Raw genomic sequence first — 16,090 nt, 5'->3', positions numbered from 1 at the left:
AACCGATTCAAATCAGCGCAAAGCTTAATAAGCAAGCGTCACTTGTGTTATTGTAAGATGTTTGGAGCCCTCTCTTTGTGCTGTGTTTGTGCAGTGCCTAGCACAATGGGTTCCTGGTCTGTTACTCAGGCTCCTAGGGACTACTGCAACACAAATAATAAAGAGTAAGAATATCATCCTTCTAACAGCACTGCCAGAGTATCATGCAGGATCAGGCTCTTACCTAAGAGTCACTGTGCTCTGAATATCGCTGCTAAAGGGATGTTTAGTGACTGTTTCACAAGTTGTCAGTAGTGAAGAGTAACAGCTGAGCATCAAATAACATCGACAAGCAGAGCAGTCCAGTTAATGGGAATGGTGAGCTTGGTCAAATTCCCCAAGGGGTTCGATGGTTTTACATGAGAATGCAAGCCAATGCACACCCAATCCGCCGGCCATTCATCCCATTGACTTCAGAGGATTTTGCGGGATGCAGATCAGGGGAAAATTTGGATCTTAAGGCCAGATTCTGCTCTCAGCTGTCTGCAATGGAATTACTCTGGATTTACAAGGGAGCTGTTTCCAGATTTACACTGGTGTAACAGAGCAGTACATTGCCCTCAGCACTGAAAGTACAATGGAGGAGCTGTCAACACCAAGGCCAAATTCTCCTCAGTTACTTCAGTGCAACTGCGGCAGTGATATGCAGACAGCCAGCACGTGGTATTCCAGTCGCCCCATTTACCACCTCCAAAGAATGGCCCTTGGACTGGCTCTCTTCACAGAGGTGAATTTTATGGCTCACAAAGCTTTTTGCCTGTAAATAAGGAATACACTACAGGGCTTGTTCCTGAAGACTCTGACATATGCAGCCTGTATTCAAGCAACACTGGGCCCGTATGTTGGCATTTGTGTGGCCATGCTCTGACATCCCTGCCCAAACAGCCCATTTTTGCCCTGGTTACCCTGAAAACGCAAAAGTTTACATCCCATGTCCTTCGAGTTGAGCCCTTGAAAGCTTCCTGCTGCTGGACAGCCCATTACACTCCAGGAATGCCATTCCATTGACTTCCTGCATTCGGCTTCAGCTCCACACACCTGCTCTGGGGATGCAGGACACCGATTGCCAAAGCTCCATGTTAATTTAGCTACAGCCAAGTAAATCATTTACCTCCTGGCGGTTGTGGCACTGCACTGAACCGTGCGGAGGTCTCCAAATACACACACTTCCAGAGAAACAAAACTGTCCCGTGTTTAGATGTGGCAGCAGAAGCAGAATTGCATGGAGGAATCGCAAAGCCTGTGGTTCAACTCCCGTGTCCAGGAGCAGAAATGAACAGATACTAAAGTCTCGGCATAATTCTTCCTACACCAAAAGCAACTCAAGTTGTTACTGCACAATGGGCCAGAAAGTAGAGTGAGCGCCATTAAAAACTGGGCAGGTACCACCCGCAGGCGTTTACCACAGTATGGGGGATCAGTACATCCCCTTCTAGACACAGGGGGATAAACAGCCATCTCCTAATGGTGCCCAGGGTGATGAAGAGCAAGAGGCGCCATTTGAAAGGCAGGCTCCATTAGTCTGGAATTTGCACTGGACTCTTGTTTTCCTCTGTGCACTCAGATCCCTGCAGTGCCTAGGCCTGACACAACAGGCTTTGTTTGGTGGATGTGGGAGTGGCACAAAGGTTCCCTTTGCACTTCCCTGATCTGGTGTGCCAGGCTGGTCCCTTGGTGCCAGTTAGAGGCCGAAAAACCCTCCTTCTGTGTCAGAGGCCTCTTTCGGTGTCCAATCCCAAGAGATGCTGAGCATCCACAAATCCCACCAAAGTGAGTGGGAACTGCTCATCACCTGTCTGGATATGGCCCTCAGACAGATGGATGGATTCCTATCTTACATCTAAGCCAACCACCTATATATATATGGAGATATACCTATCTCATAGAGCTGGAAGGGACCCCAAAGGTCATCGAGTCCAGCTCCCTGCCTTCACTAGCAGGACCAAGTACTGATTTTGCCCCAGATCCCTAAGTGGCCCCCTCAAGGATTGAACTCATAACCCTGGGTTTAGCAGGCCAATGCTCAAACCACTGAGCTATCCCTCCCCCTTTAAAAAAAAATGGAGATATGCCTCACCTTTCACATCAAAAGTCTACGTTGCTTTGGGAAGATACAGCTGTTGATGTAGGATCCTGCAAGTAAATGCAGGCTCCTCTACCCTACAGACTTGATTTATGGCCCTGAAAAACTATACCCATACCCTGGAGATAGCTTAGCCATGGGAACTCACCATAATGACCACACGTACACCAGCCTATGGTAATTGCACCCTGAGGCTACTAGTTGGTTAAATATGTTTATGCTCTATAAATTTCACATTCCACTCACGTACATACAGTTACCAGTCAGCACGGCTATGAACATGAGCAAAGTGAGGGTCAGAGCACCTCCAGGTCCAGAAAGAGAAAGTTAATTTACAAAGGACGCTAGTTTAAAACTTGCTAATTGCTTGCTGATGTATGTTATTCAGCCCTTTAACTGCCAAATTGTTTGTTTCTAATGTCTTACAAATAGAGGGGCAAAGAAGGTGGGGAACAAGTGGAACCATCTAATGCAATATACAGTCAAACCAGGGGTTCTCAAACTGGGGGTCAGGACCCCTCAGGGGGTCGCAAAGTTATTACACGGGGGGGTTGCAAGCTGTCAGCCTCCACCCCAAACCCTGCTTGGCCGCCAGCATTTATACTGGTGTTAAATATATTACAAAGTGTTTTTAATGTATAAGGGGGGTCGCACTCAGAGGCTTGCAGTGCAGAAGTCTGAGACTCCCTGCAATAAACTATAACCCGCTTTGGGACAGATCCTTAGCTAGCAGAAATCAGCAGAGCTCCATTGACGTTAACGTAGTTATGACGATTCACACCAGCTACGATTCTAGCCCTTTGAGGTCAGATAGTTTTCACAGGGCAAGTTCAAGCGATGAAGGGAAAAAAAAACATAATATACAGGCAGAATCCTATGAGCAGTGTAGCTACATCTGCCATCATGAGCGCAGGTGATCAATAAACAGGATCACACAAGTTCTAAGGCTCTTCATTCTTCTAAGTCTTGGTCAGAGTCTTTGGTGGCATTTAAGGAAAACGGCGTGATACACTCCTGTTCCCAAGCCCTTGGCCGAGGGATTGGAATAACTCAGTGTGTTTTTGTGGAGGCAGAATCTGAATCAGCTCAAGGTGGCAACAAGAGGGATTTCACCAAGGCCAGATTCACAGTTCATCAGCATAACTCTGCACAGGCACAAGGCAAAAGGCACTGGAGAATGAGCCCCCCACACCCCTGTTCTGAAAAACTTCCTAAATGAAGTTTGGCACTGAGGTGGCTGGGCCCTGCAACCAGTTTCTTGCACTGAGCACGTGACAAGCGATATAGGCAAAGTTCAGCCATTAAATCACCCTTCCAATCCCTCTGCTGACTGTTTGAGAATAGAAGCCACATTGGGATGGGTGGGGGAAAATAATATATGAAAAAATCCCTATAAAACAGCATAAAATAACACAAGGGGCCAGATCCTTGGCTGGTGTGAATGGATGAAGCTCTGCTGACTCTGGGGGCAGTGCTGATTTATGCCACCTGAGGATCTGGACCAAGATTCTCTTCCACTGGAAGCTGCAACAGGGGATGCTGATGCTTTTGTATTTTTAATCTACCCTCTTCCACCAAGTCTCCAGACTCCAACCATGTTCCTTCCGAAAACATGAGATCAGACTTGAAATGACCACCCAGGAGTCTCAAAGTGGCTGAATCACCATGAGACTGTTCCTTTAAGAGTTTCCTCTGGTTGATTGTTTCACACTCCACCCTCTTCCTGTCCAGCATGGAGGCGACGTTTTTTCTTTGTTATTATTTCATGGAAATAACGTTGGGCTAAAGCACATGAGAAATATCAAACCAGAAGGAAACATCCGTCCTTTAAAATGAGATAACAATGACTGAGCAGTTGAATAACCCAGAGGCCACAAAGGACTGCAGAATTAAGACTGTCGCTGTAGTTTTCTAGTTGTCACCACAAAATTATTTTAATCTAAAATAATAATCTCTTGCTTTTTAAAATCGAGGTTTAACTAAATATTTCCCCAACTCCTACGGATCAGCTCCATTGGCCACTGCAGTTTTTTCATTGACCTCCACAGCCTTTGGATCAGGCCCTATATCCAGAAGTTGAGCCATGTAGCTGCAGAGATTCATAAACAAAAGGAAGTACTTTAGCAAACTGACCTTTTCCTCACTGCAAACCTAGTGGTTAGATTTAACCTTTTCCTTCACCTTAAAAGCCGCTTTGCTACACAGGGCCAGATTCTCAGCACGTTGGCGTAACCCATAGGTGACAAATCCGTGGGTGCTCCGGGGCTGGAGCACCCACAGAAAAAAATTGGTGGGTGCTCAGCACCCATTAGCAGCTCCCCATGGCCCCGCCCGGCCCCCCTGCTCCAGCTCACCTCCACCTTCTCAGCGAGCGCAACGCCACGTCCTGCTTCTCCCCCCTCCCTCCCAGCGCTTGCGCTGTGAAACAGCTGATTCGCGGGGCAGGGAGGGAGGGGGAAGGAGGAGGAATGCGGCACACTGGGGGAAGAGGCAGGGCCAGGGCCGGGATTTGGGGAAGGGATCCAATAGGGGCAGGGAGGGGGTGGAGTTAGGGCGGGGACTTTGAAATGGGGCGGGGCCAGGGATGGGGTGGAGTCGGGGCGGGGAATCGCGGGCACCCACCGACGCCGGAGAAAGTTGGCGCCTATGGCATAACCCCCTGATTTCAGTGATGAAACACAAGTGAGTTTGAGTTCAGCCCCCTCCCAAACCATGTGCTTTTAACTAGTGGAACAAGGGCTTGCTGGGAATAAAGTTTGTATGTCACAACAATCTTAGACTAGTCCTATTAATTTGCAGTGGTACCAGTCCAAAATATAACTGTACAATGTTTAATTAGGACCTATCACTGCAAGTCAAAGTGATCTTCAAAAAAACCTTTTCATCTTATCTGGGAACATGTTTGATTCAAATGAGAGCCTATTCCTTAAGCCACAGTTAACACACACCACAAAACCACACTTCTCAGTGCTGTTGCAGTTAGTGGCTAGCTTCACCACCTGCTGGTACAAACTTTTGCAAACCAGGCTTTTTAAAGTTACAAAGCCAGGGCAAGAGTTTGGTGTTGGGTTACTTTTACCTTGAGTTGAGTTCCTCACAAGATCCCGTTAGGTAAAACATCACAATAAACTTTCAAGCTGTTTGCAAGATCATATTATTCCTGCATAGGAACTCTAAAGAGACAAGGTGGGTGAGGTATTATCTGTTATTGGACCAACTTCTGCTGGTGAGAGAGACCAGCTTTCGAGCTCACACAGAGCTTTTCTTCAGGGCTGGGAAACATACTCCGAAACCCGCAGAAGAGTTCTGCATAAGCTCAAAAGCTTGTCTCTCTTGAATGTCCCGGGACTGACACAGCTACAGCTACACTGCATATAGGAACTCTAAAGGCAATTTAATTAGGCCACTTCTGTTGCAAGACCTCTAGCTGATCGAATGCCCAGGCCTCTTCATTCAATTAAAGCTCTATGTACAAGACAGACTGGCAAGGAGACAATAAGATAAAGGACCAGGAGTTTTAGGAAATGTAGCTGTAAAATAACAAAAGTAAGTGAAAGCTCATCATTTCACCCTGGTGATTTGCTTTCCATAACAGGGCTTATACACTGATAACTCTGAAACCAAAGTTACTTTCAAGTAACTCAGTTAGCTCTCTGCTGTAATGAGTATCCACAACAAACGCAGAGATACTTCTCCACTGGAGTAGCTTCTCCCTCGTACACTATTTATTTCACTCCACTTTCTAATTGGATTTGTGGGGGAAGCACAAAGGGGCTTTATGGCCAAACTGTGTTAAGTGCCAGGCCAAACTGAGATGTGGCCTCTAGCCAAAATGGTATGTTTCATTCAGGCGCCAATGGGCGGTGCCAACTTTTTCCACTTCTTCTATCTGTGCTCTTAACTTTGCTTTGTTTAAGGGGCTTGGAAGCAAAACTCCTAGAAAAGAGATACTTAGAGAAGTCTGAAAAGTAAGATTTTGCTAATCCCTATCAGGTACCTTGGAAGTTACATCTCATCCAACGTCTCAGTCCCCACCAAACTTGCCTTCCCGAAATCATCATCCATTAAAAGTTCAACCTACACAGCATTCAATATTAGCAGCTACTGAAACCTTAGTTTCCTGCAAAAACAGCTCACACGTTTGCAAGCGGCTCTGTATTTGTGGTCAAGAAGATAAGTCACTTACGGCTGCCAGCAAAGAAATTCTTCAAAGATACCAAAGTCTCTCTTTTTTTCTTAAAAAAGATACTTTGGAGGCTTTTGCTCCTTTTAACAGAGCTTGCACACATCAGATCTAATTAGATTCCACTGCCATCTGCACATGCAATGTAAATCGGGAGTTGCAGGGAGTTGGAACTTAAGAGAAAGAAAAAAAGAAAGAAAGAAAGAAAGAAAGAAAGAAACCACAAGGAAAAGGAGGGGTGTAGGGTTGGAGTGGGGGATGGAAAGAGTTATGCATTCGGGGAAGCCATACATGATTAGTCACACAGCATTAATCTGCCTCCCTTAACAATAGCTGCCGAATTTCGACCGAATCCCAGCTGTCGTTCTTTGAATGAAAGAAAACAAGATTTAGAGCGTCAAGCGTTGGTAAGGGCTTCTGCAAAAAAAAAAAAAAAAAAAAAAGTGGCGTGCATTCATTAGTAGCTCACAAAGGGATCCAACTTTTGTCCATTAAATTGTTCATGTGCCTGATTAATTTGCTGATTTTTTTTTCCAAGGGGGTGGCAGTTTGGGTGGAAGGGAGGGGGCAGGAGATGCCAAACTGGGCAGAATAACCCAACTGAAGCAGACGTGAAAACCTGATCTTCCCCCTCCGCCCCCCCGCCCCCGAATGTTGTCGAGGAAGATTGCCATTCAACAGTTGGCATGGAAATGCCTTCAGGTCCCTCTGCAGAGGGGAGCTCTGAATTGGACGTCTGGAATGGAAAAGACTGTCTTCTTGGCAAGCCCCAACCTCGCACACGCTTAACAGGTGGATGGGGGAGGCTGGCTGGAAAACAAACCCATTCGGATTTCGTTTATGTAATAGTTAAAAAAAACCAAAACTGAAATCTTATTCATTTCTCTTTGGTTATTGTTCCTTGGAAGGTTGGAGTGAATCAGTCATCGCTGTGGTGGGTTGGTTGGTGAGTCCTTCAGGAAATCCCAACATTTTACATATCAGTTGGCTCCATGATCCAGGATTGGAGAAAGCCGGCCAGAGAACCGTCACATAAAACTATCTTGCAGGCAAAAGGTGCCTCTCTCTTACTGAGTGAACCCGCATTCTTATGAGCCTAATCCTGCAACACAGCATGGGCCATATCCTTGGCTGGTGAACATTGACTTCAATGGAGTTATGCTGATGTGCCATAGCTGAGAGCCTGGTCACAACCGCCTTCAACCCCCATTGACTCTAATGGGAGGTGGCGGCCCCTTGTCACACCCATTGAAGTCAATCGATACCTAAATATTTCTTTATTTCAGTGGCAGCAGAATCAAAATCATGGCATTCGGAAGATCGCGCTGTATTGTAAATTGACATTATAGTGTCCACAATTCAAGAAGCATGTTGATAAACTGGAGGCAGTTCAGAGAAGAAGCAGGAGAAGGAGAAGGAAAACATGCCTTATAGCAACAGACTCAAGGAGCTCAATCTCTAACAAAGAGAAGGTTAAGGGATGACTTGATTACAGTCTGTAAGTACCTACATGGGGAACAAATATTGATTAATAATGAGCTCTTCAACCTAGCCGAGAAAGGTATAATAACACAATCCAATGGCTGGAAGTTGAAGCTAGAAAAATTCAAATTTAGAATTAAGATGTAAAGTTTTAGCTGTGAAGATAACTAACCACTGGAATAATTCATCAAGGGTCTCCATCACTGGCAATTTTTAGATCAAGACTGGATGTTTTTCCAAAAGATCTGCTCTAGGAATTATTTTTGAGGAGCTCCACAGGTTTGCTATACAGAAGGTCAGATTAGGTGGTCACAGTGGCTCCTTCTGGCCTTGGAATCTATGAATCTATGAATCATGGGGTTGTCACTGAGTGTGACCTCTGGCCAAAGGATAGGGTAAATAATACGATAATCTTCAAATGCTTGCTGGATTTTTTGCAGTGAACATTAATGCTTTTTACAGGCCCAGCAGGTGTCTCTAAAGCACAAGATTCTGGGGCCAGAAGCAGGAGCTTGTCCTGGAGTGAATTAAAAAAAAACTGAATAAAGCTATCAAGAGTCTCCCTTCGAAGTTACTTATTGGTCCAGATGGTACTAAATCCTGCTCCACTGCCTTCAACAGGGTGACACGTTTCTTGTATTTTCCCCCCAACCAGGACACCAAGTAGGACTGGGTCCCAGTATGGCTGCAAATTATTCTTGCACCTCAAATAAAAAAACGCTTTTCCTCTTTTTGAATTCAGGTCCTTCAAAGCAAAGTCAACTTTATGGCAATGTGTTCATCTAGATAAAGGAAACTCATTGGCTCGGTTCGCTTTTATACTTACAGGCATACCCCAGTCCCATTGGAGTAAGTTTCACACTTTCCCCCATTCAAGCAGGATTCGGCAGGCTGGGTACATCGTAAACCTGCAAACAGAAGATGAGAATTAGCCAGTAGTTAAGCCATGTCTACCCTATAAAATTACGTTGACCATTGGCATACAGACGCCTCAATAATTACATCGCTTGTGCGTGTTGACACTTTACTCCTTGTGTCGACGGTGTGCGTCTTCAGCAGGAGCGCTTGTATCGAGTGAACTGTCAGCGTGGGGCATTGTGGGACAGTTTCTGAAGGCCAGTAACAATCAACGTAAGCAATGCAACGTCTACACTGACGCTGTGTCGACCTAACTACATCAACCTTGACGCGACGCCACTCGTGGAAGTGGAGTTATTAAATTGGCATCCCAGGGCAGTTCTGTCAGCGGGAGTGAAATTTTAGCATAGACACTTCCATAGTTAGGTCGATGTAAGCTGCCTTGCGGTGACCTAACTCTGTAGTGTAAAACAGGCCTTCGACACCTCTATTAGCCTAATCTCCAGAGAGTCTTTTGCTGATCAAAGGCCTTCTCATACTCAAGTCAATGAGAGGAGGTCTTATATTAGTCTATAACAGCAGGCTCACAGAGACTCTGGCTCTGCTAAAGCTCTGGAAGCGATGGGCTCTCAGTAGACGATGTCATCAAATGATGAAACACATAAAAATGCATGGCTAATTGCACTGGGCCAAGCTGTGACCAGTTCCTAGGCAGCATGTGATTTCAAAGGGGGCTGGCATAACATGGCCCAGTCTCTTGTCTTTTATGCAGGGAAAAGCTGGCCTGAAAAGATCATTTTTGCAAACTTCATGGATTTCGGACTCAATCTCTCATTCCTTATTCAGCTACACTCTGAAGGAGCTCACTGGGAGCACTGCCTTAGTATGGAGTTGGTCAGGCCCTTAGGATTTGGGTGACATGGGCTATTCTAAAAACCTAACCAAGGGGACCAACCGGTAACCATTACTCATGAGAGTAAGCTTTATTTAAGTGAGTAGTCCACTGAAGCCTACTAGGATAAGGATTTCAGGATCTGGTCATTTGGGCCAAATTCTGCTCTCAGTTATCCTGGAATTACACCTGATTTTACATCTTAATTTGGCCTGTAGATTGTAAACTTTTCAGGGCACAGCCCCTTGGCCAAAATTGACTCTCACGTTGGGGAAAAACCAGAGTAACTTCAGATCAATCAATGGAGTTACTTCAGATTTACACCGGGGTGTCTTCAAGCAGAATGCATCCCTGGATGTTTGGTGTGTCTGCAAAGCCCCATGCATCTCTGCAGCACTGCATACAAATAATTCAATAATAATTGCAGATAGGCTCTTAACCAATCAAACCCAGTGGAGGCCCACTGCAGTGGCATGGGACATTAGTGGATTGAAGGCTGCCCGTGACATAAGGTGTTTCCAATATGCAAATGGGGGTGCACAATGGAATGCCACCAACCATATGGCGACGTGCTAGCAATTCTGTCTAACAGCTTACAGGGGAAAGGGGGCTGCCACGGAGCTTTCAAGAAAAGCAGTCACAGAGCAGCCCGGGCTGCTTTCACAAGGCAAAGTTATCTGCAAACTTTAAGTTCAGATTACAGGGCAGACTCCCGTCCTTGTTCTCAGCCACCTAGCTGGGTTTCGTCCCCGCCTTCCCCCCCCCCCCACTTACTGCTACTGTCCTGGCTACAGAAAATGCTCCTGAAACTATTGCTGAATTGTCTGGCTGTTCAGATATTCATGGTAAAAAAAAAAAGAGAGAGAAGAAAGAAAGACAAAAAGTGACTACAGACTGTCCTACAGAGGGAGAACAGAGTCGTAAAGCCACAGGCGCACACTCCCCTCCTTGCTCGTGGGAAAAAGCAACAGCTGCAGAGCAGAGCCTTCCCTGATTCCTAACAAAGGGGGAAATCAGAGCAGCCCATTGTAAAACGTTAAAGACACCTCTTGTTACATTATTTACTGTAGGGCAGCTCTCAATCCTGTATCACCCTTGATACTCAATACTTGCTGCCTGAAAGATCTGATTGAGTCAACTCACAGCCCCACTACCTCCTCCCATGCCAAAACACTGCGGCTGTTTTCTTTGGGGAGGAGGGAATTAGGCCAGCCTGGGTATCTCCTCAGTTATGCAAAGTGAAGTGAAACCAGACAGCGCAAATGGTACCTAAACGGGGCCCTTCCCGGAAGGCTGTGATGACACCCTTACTATGAGTAAGACTTATGCCTTTATATCATAACTCTGAAGTACACAGGGGAAGGCTACACTGCTTAAGGCAGAGGGCATTAGTGTCTCAATGCTCAGGCCGACGCTCCCTGATCTAAAACCCCAGTCTCTCTCCTGTTTAAAAATCGTTGCATTTAGGACAGATGCAGCTAGGCATCCTTTTTTTTTTTTAAATACGCACATATATATATAAAACCCCCAACAACATGTGAGGGCAGCGTGCAGGAATGAGAGGTGGCTATATGGGCTGGCTGAGCACGGCCTTTTTTCTCTTATACGCCAGCACTGCGTCTCCTGGTAGCCTCCCTTGCTGGCATCAGTGGCACTGGGTTCAGTGGGAGTCAGGGTGGCAGAATCCAACCCACTATGTTACAGTTAGCATCGGTTTGAGCCAAACACTTAAAGGCCAGATTCTGCTGCCTTTTCACTGAGTAGCACTTCCTCCGCACTAGCAGGCCCCAGGAAGTTAGTGAGACTCCTCACATGAGTAGGTGCTACTCCTGTATTTATACTCTTATATAGCGCTTTTCAAAAGCGCTTCACCATCTTTATTTTTTCAGTGTTGTGAGGATAAAGGCATTGAAGTGCTACATTTTCAAGCAGAGATGCACAATACAATTATTTCTGCATGTTAAGAAGATTTTTTTTTTTGAAAGCATCTTCCTACTCATTTCTCTCACCTTGGTGAAACTTAGGCATCTTTCATTTTTAGGCCTTTTAGACTAAAAAAGAATTGTTGCACAAGTTTCCATTTGATTGTTTCCCCAAAGGTTACTGCACGGTGCCGAAACACAAGGGCCTCTGACATCCGCCCCAACACTTGCAAGGAAAGGGCTGAGAGAACAAGAAATCTGACGTCGATTCGAGAAACAGGAAATAAAAAATGAACAGGGCTTTCAAAAAATAAAAACCAGTCTCCGGCTTGTTCAGCGCACAGTCCTGCCTTGAAAAGCGGCCAGGGAAAAGAGCTACTTTCTGAGCTCTGCAACATGAAATATTCGACTGCTGAGAAAAAAGAACCCATAGAAAAGCCCCCCCACAACTCACCACATTGCTACCCTGAGATCAGGTCTCAAAACTAACCCCCCTGCCCCACACACACACTCACGGGCTTGTTTTGTTTTACAAAACCAGTCATGCTTTCCAGCCCTGGTGATGGCAGATTTTAAAGGCTTGCTCCGCTCAGGAGAGCTCGAGAGAATAAAGTTTTAAGAGAACTCAGCTCCACCCTTCGCAGCCTCCTTGGCTGGGATTTGGTTGAGCGCTGAAGAAGTTATGCCACCTTGTGAGGCAGGATCAGCTCTTCCCCCGGCTTGTTTTAAAAGCGAGGGGGTTAAACACACTGGATTCCCCGCCCTGGAGCTCTGCCCGCCACACACCCTCTCAGGTGGGTTGTGATCTTTTAAAATCGGAGGGAGCGGGGAGGAGAGATTCCCTCTTGGAGGGCAGTTGGAAGCAGACAGCAACAGACACACACACACAGAGCGATTTCACTCCGGATTGCTCATTTCCTTAATAAGAACAGAACTTTTCAAGCCGCGGTCTCTTCCCCTTCAGCCTGCTCCGGGCTGAGCCGCTGCCGGACAGCCCTGCTTTCACTTTGCAAAGGGGTTCACCTGCCCCGGGCTCTCCCCCGCTAGCACCCCCCAGCACCAAGGGGGTCTCTCCCCTTCTCCAGTCAGGGAGCCCCCTCTCCTCACGCCAGGCTGCCCCCAGGGGGAGGGGGGGAGCACTGCGCAGGGGAAGAAGGAAAACAAACGGGCCAGAAAGTTTCCACTTCGCCGGCGAGAGAAGGCAGGACTTTGGCTGGGACACGCCGGAGCCCAGCTCCATCTCCCGGGGCGCCACTTAACTTCGGCTCCGGAGCATCAACGCTCTGGTGGCCACAGCCCCCCTCCCCCCCATCCTCTCCCTTTCCCCCAGGCCCGGCCCTGGCCCTGGCCCCTACCTCGGCTCAGCACGGGCAGCAGTGACAGCAGGAGGCTCTGCACCAGAAGCTGCTGCATTCCTTCTCTTCGAGCTCCGCACCGGCGTCTCTCGCTTGCGCTGGTCCTGGCCCCCCGCTTTCAGAGCCACATCGGTCCCGGGGCGCCCCCAGCCAGCCGGCGGGCATGCAGGATCCCCCCCCCAAAAGAGCACCCCAAACTCAGGCGGGGAAAGCAGTCCGCTCCCAGGGAGAAATGCCCGGTGCCCCCGAGAGCCGCAGAGAGCCGCAGCGCCCCGTGCAACCTCCGGCTGCAAATCCCCTAGTGAGGAGGAGGCGGCGGCTCTGAGCTGCGCTCTCCTCCCCTTCCCCCCCCCCCCCGCCCCCGATCCTTCCGCCCAGGTGCCCTGAGCCCCAGCAGCCTGCCAAGGGCAAGGGGGAGCCTGCCCCCGGGCTGCCAAGGGCAGGTGGGGGCGGGATCGTTGGGGGGGGAGCTGCTCCCCAAGCCCCTGCGCGCAGGAGGAGCCCGGCCAGGGGAACTCCTCGGCCTCGGGAAGTTTCCCAGGCTGCTGGAAGTTGTGTGTGTGTGTGTGTGTGTGTGTGCGCGCGGAGGGATCCCGGCGTTGCTCAGCCCAAAGCTGGGTGGTGGTGCCCCGGGATGCCCTGCCCGCGTCCCAGCCCCTGGCATTCTGCCCCCGGGGCTGGGGCTGGTCGGAGGGTAGAAAACGCTGGGAAAGTGTGTTTGCCCCTGGGCAGCAAGAGGGGGGCTTGAGGCTGCATGTTGCTGGGGGGTCAGAGGGGCAGAGCTGGGTGCTGCTAGAGGACAAGTTGTATCAGCTGTTCAGGGGGGTGGGTGAGAGTAACCCCCCCCCCAGGTCTGCGGGAAAAGTCACTGATAGCCAGACTGCCTAACCTGTGGACTGATGGGGAGAGAGGGGGACAGTGCTCAAATAGGGGCTCAGCAGATGCACCCACAAAAATGTGAACTCAACCCCTGCACCTCCCAGAGCCTGCGGTGTGCATGCAAAAGTGTGCACCTGGCTCGGGTAACCCTGTGGCTAGCTACCTATCAGGGCAGGTAACTGCAGGGTTTTGTGAGTGCGGACAGGTTTGCCTGCCTTTCCGACAGGCCAGTCGGGGAGACGGGGTCTGTTCAGTTGTCCAGGTGCAGAGGGAGAGGGTGCATTTTCACCAGGGCGGTGGATGCAACCTGCATTTTTGCAGGTGCAGTGCGAGCAGCTCCAAGTTTGACAAGTGCTGCAGGTGACTAAACAGATCTGGGAGGCCACCTTTTGTGTCTGCCTTGAAAAACCTGGCCCCGAGTCCCACAGTCCCAGACACCTCTGGATCTCCAATGGATTGACTCTGTGATTGACTTTTGCTCTTGGAATGTGCTAGGTTACACAAAGTGAGGTGACTTATCAAAACCATCCCTATAAAGATTTATCCACCCCCAAGCCCCTGCATATTGGGAATGCATTTCCTGCTCCTCGCATATATATTATGCTCCAGTGGAAATAGCTCGAGTGGGGTCTGTTAATTTATTTCTTTTGTACTGTAAACTTCTGAACTTTCAGCCAAAGCTCTGGCCAACGATAACGAGATGAGATAACTAAATAAAAGCAGGCCTGGAAGCCAGCACCAGAGGGGGGAGGGAAAAAAACCCAAACTTGAGCAAACTTCTAGCCAGACTCCTGCATGTGCAACATTAAATGCTGGCTGCTGCCATGTGCCATAGCTACCTCTGTATTTCATTCTGGGCATCCTGTTCCTCTAGCTCTCTCCTGCTAGGCCGGCTCCATCCCAGGGCCATGTCCTGCAAGGCAGAGACCTGTCTCTGGAGTCAATAGGATGTCTGTGTGTGGAAGGCTCGCAGGATGGATTCCTACATGTGACTACCTCTAGGAATTTGACAACGACAGCTAACTGTATGCTGCAGCGCTGCAAATTTGTAAGTGTAGCCAAGCCCGTAGTGACTAATACAATCACATGTATAAGGACCAACCCCTCCTGCCCCACCTTGGTGCTCCAGCATGGCTTGAGCAATTACTATATAATCCCAGTAATTAAAGATGAACTGAAATCTGGACATCTGTCTAGGTGCCTAAATATAGATTTAGGTGTCAGATTCGAGGCACTCGTGTTTGAGAATCTTGGCCAAAGTCTGTGCCTACAGTGAGCTCTTTCCTTCACCTCTCCCACTACTACACAACCAGTGATGTAGCACCAACAATGGCATCGAGCGTGGGAAGGCTCACGTACTCTCTTCTTTTCCACTGTGCCATCTAATCCTGCGCAGATGGTGGCAAAAAATGGCAGTCTTGTCTACATTAGAGATCCCTGTTTTGTAACCACATAATCAGTTAGTGCAACAGTGGGAAATGTAGAGAAAAAGCTGAGTGTATGCAAGGCCTAAGGGATTTGCCCAAGGTCCCACAGCAAGTCAGTGGCAAAGTCAGGAAGAGAGCATAGACTTCCTGGCTCTCATCTCAGTGCTCCTCCCACTAGTGTACAGCTGGCCCTGCTAGCAACCTGGCACCTATCTTTGAATGGGATCCACCAGCACAGACTATGATATCTGCACATGGGTCTGTGCTAATGCATCCTGTGGGCCTCTAGTCACAAAGCAGTTCTGCCGCGTAAGGGACTGATCATCGTTTCGGGGAGAATCCAAGTGAAAACAGGACAGATGAATTATCCTGAGCCAGCTGTAGCTATTTTCTCCCTCTTCTGTCTCCAAATGGTTTCAAACCTCTACTGCTTGGTAAAGCGTCAGAGTCAGGGGACGCGCCTGTCCAGGTTAGTGTGCATTTGGTTAAAGGGGGGGAGCGAGAGGGAAAGGGAGACCGACTCCACAATGGCTTATGAAAAGAAGTGACACCTCTCACTTGTCCCTTGTCACAGGTATGTCCCTCCCTTCATCTCCAAAGGCACCTCCCAACCTCCACAGAGCTGGTGTTACCCCACTATTTCCTGCTGTAAATTATTTCCAGGGCGAGTGTGAAACAAATGAAAAAACAGAGGGGAAAGACTCTGCCCAGTAGATCAAAGGGAAGAGCCCCTCAGCGTTATTTCTCAGTTGCACGCTCTCTTCGTTTTCCTTGTGTCTTTCGTCCTTCGAAACAGGCCTCTGATGTGGGTGCCCCAGCATGGATTTAGGGCGGTGATTTTCCAAGCTAGTTGGGCGTCCCTTTGAATTTAGTCACCTGTGAAAATTCAAGTCTAGGTACCAGCTTTTGGCACCCAACTTTGGAAACTGTGGCCTTTGCCTCTGCGTGCCGGCTACCCCCACCCCGTAAA

General features: G+C 48.4%; 1 protein-coding gene across 1 annotated transcript in view; it reads right to left on the bottom strand.

Moving 5' to 3' along the window:
* NOTCH1 (notch receptor 1) overlaps nt 1-13,038 on the bottom strand; it is an 81,201-nt gene extending 68,163 nt beyond the window's left edge. The window contains exons 1-2 of the mRNA XM_044992582.1: nt 12,815-13,038; nt 8,614-8,695 (exon numbers count right to left, since the gene is read on the bottom strand). Coding sequence (XP_044848517.1) covers nt 8,614-8,695; nt 12,815-12,872 — 140 coding nt within the window. The 5' untranslated portion in view covers nt 12,873-13,038. The remainder of the gene's footprint in view (nt 1-8,613; nt 8,696-12,814) is intronic.
* Nucleotides 13,039-16,090: the final 3,052 nt, after the last annotated feature.

The sequence above is a fragment of the Mauremys mutica genome, chromosome 18 (genome assembly GCF_020497125.1).
Source record: "Mauremys mutica isolate MM-2020 ecotype Southern chromosome 18, ASM2049712v1, whole genome shotgun sequence".
Taxonomy (NCBI): Eukaryota; Metazoa; Chordata; order Testudines; family Geoemydidae; genus Mauremys; species Mauremys mutica.
Note: the sequence above shows the minus strand (reverse complement) of the source record. Positions and strands in the feature narration are given on the sequence as shown.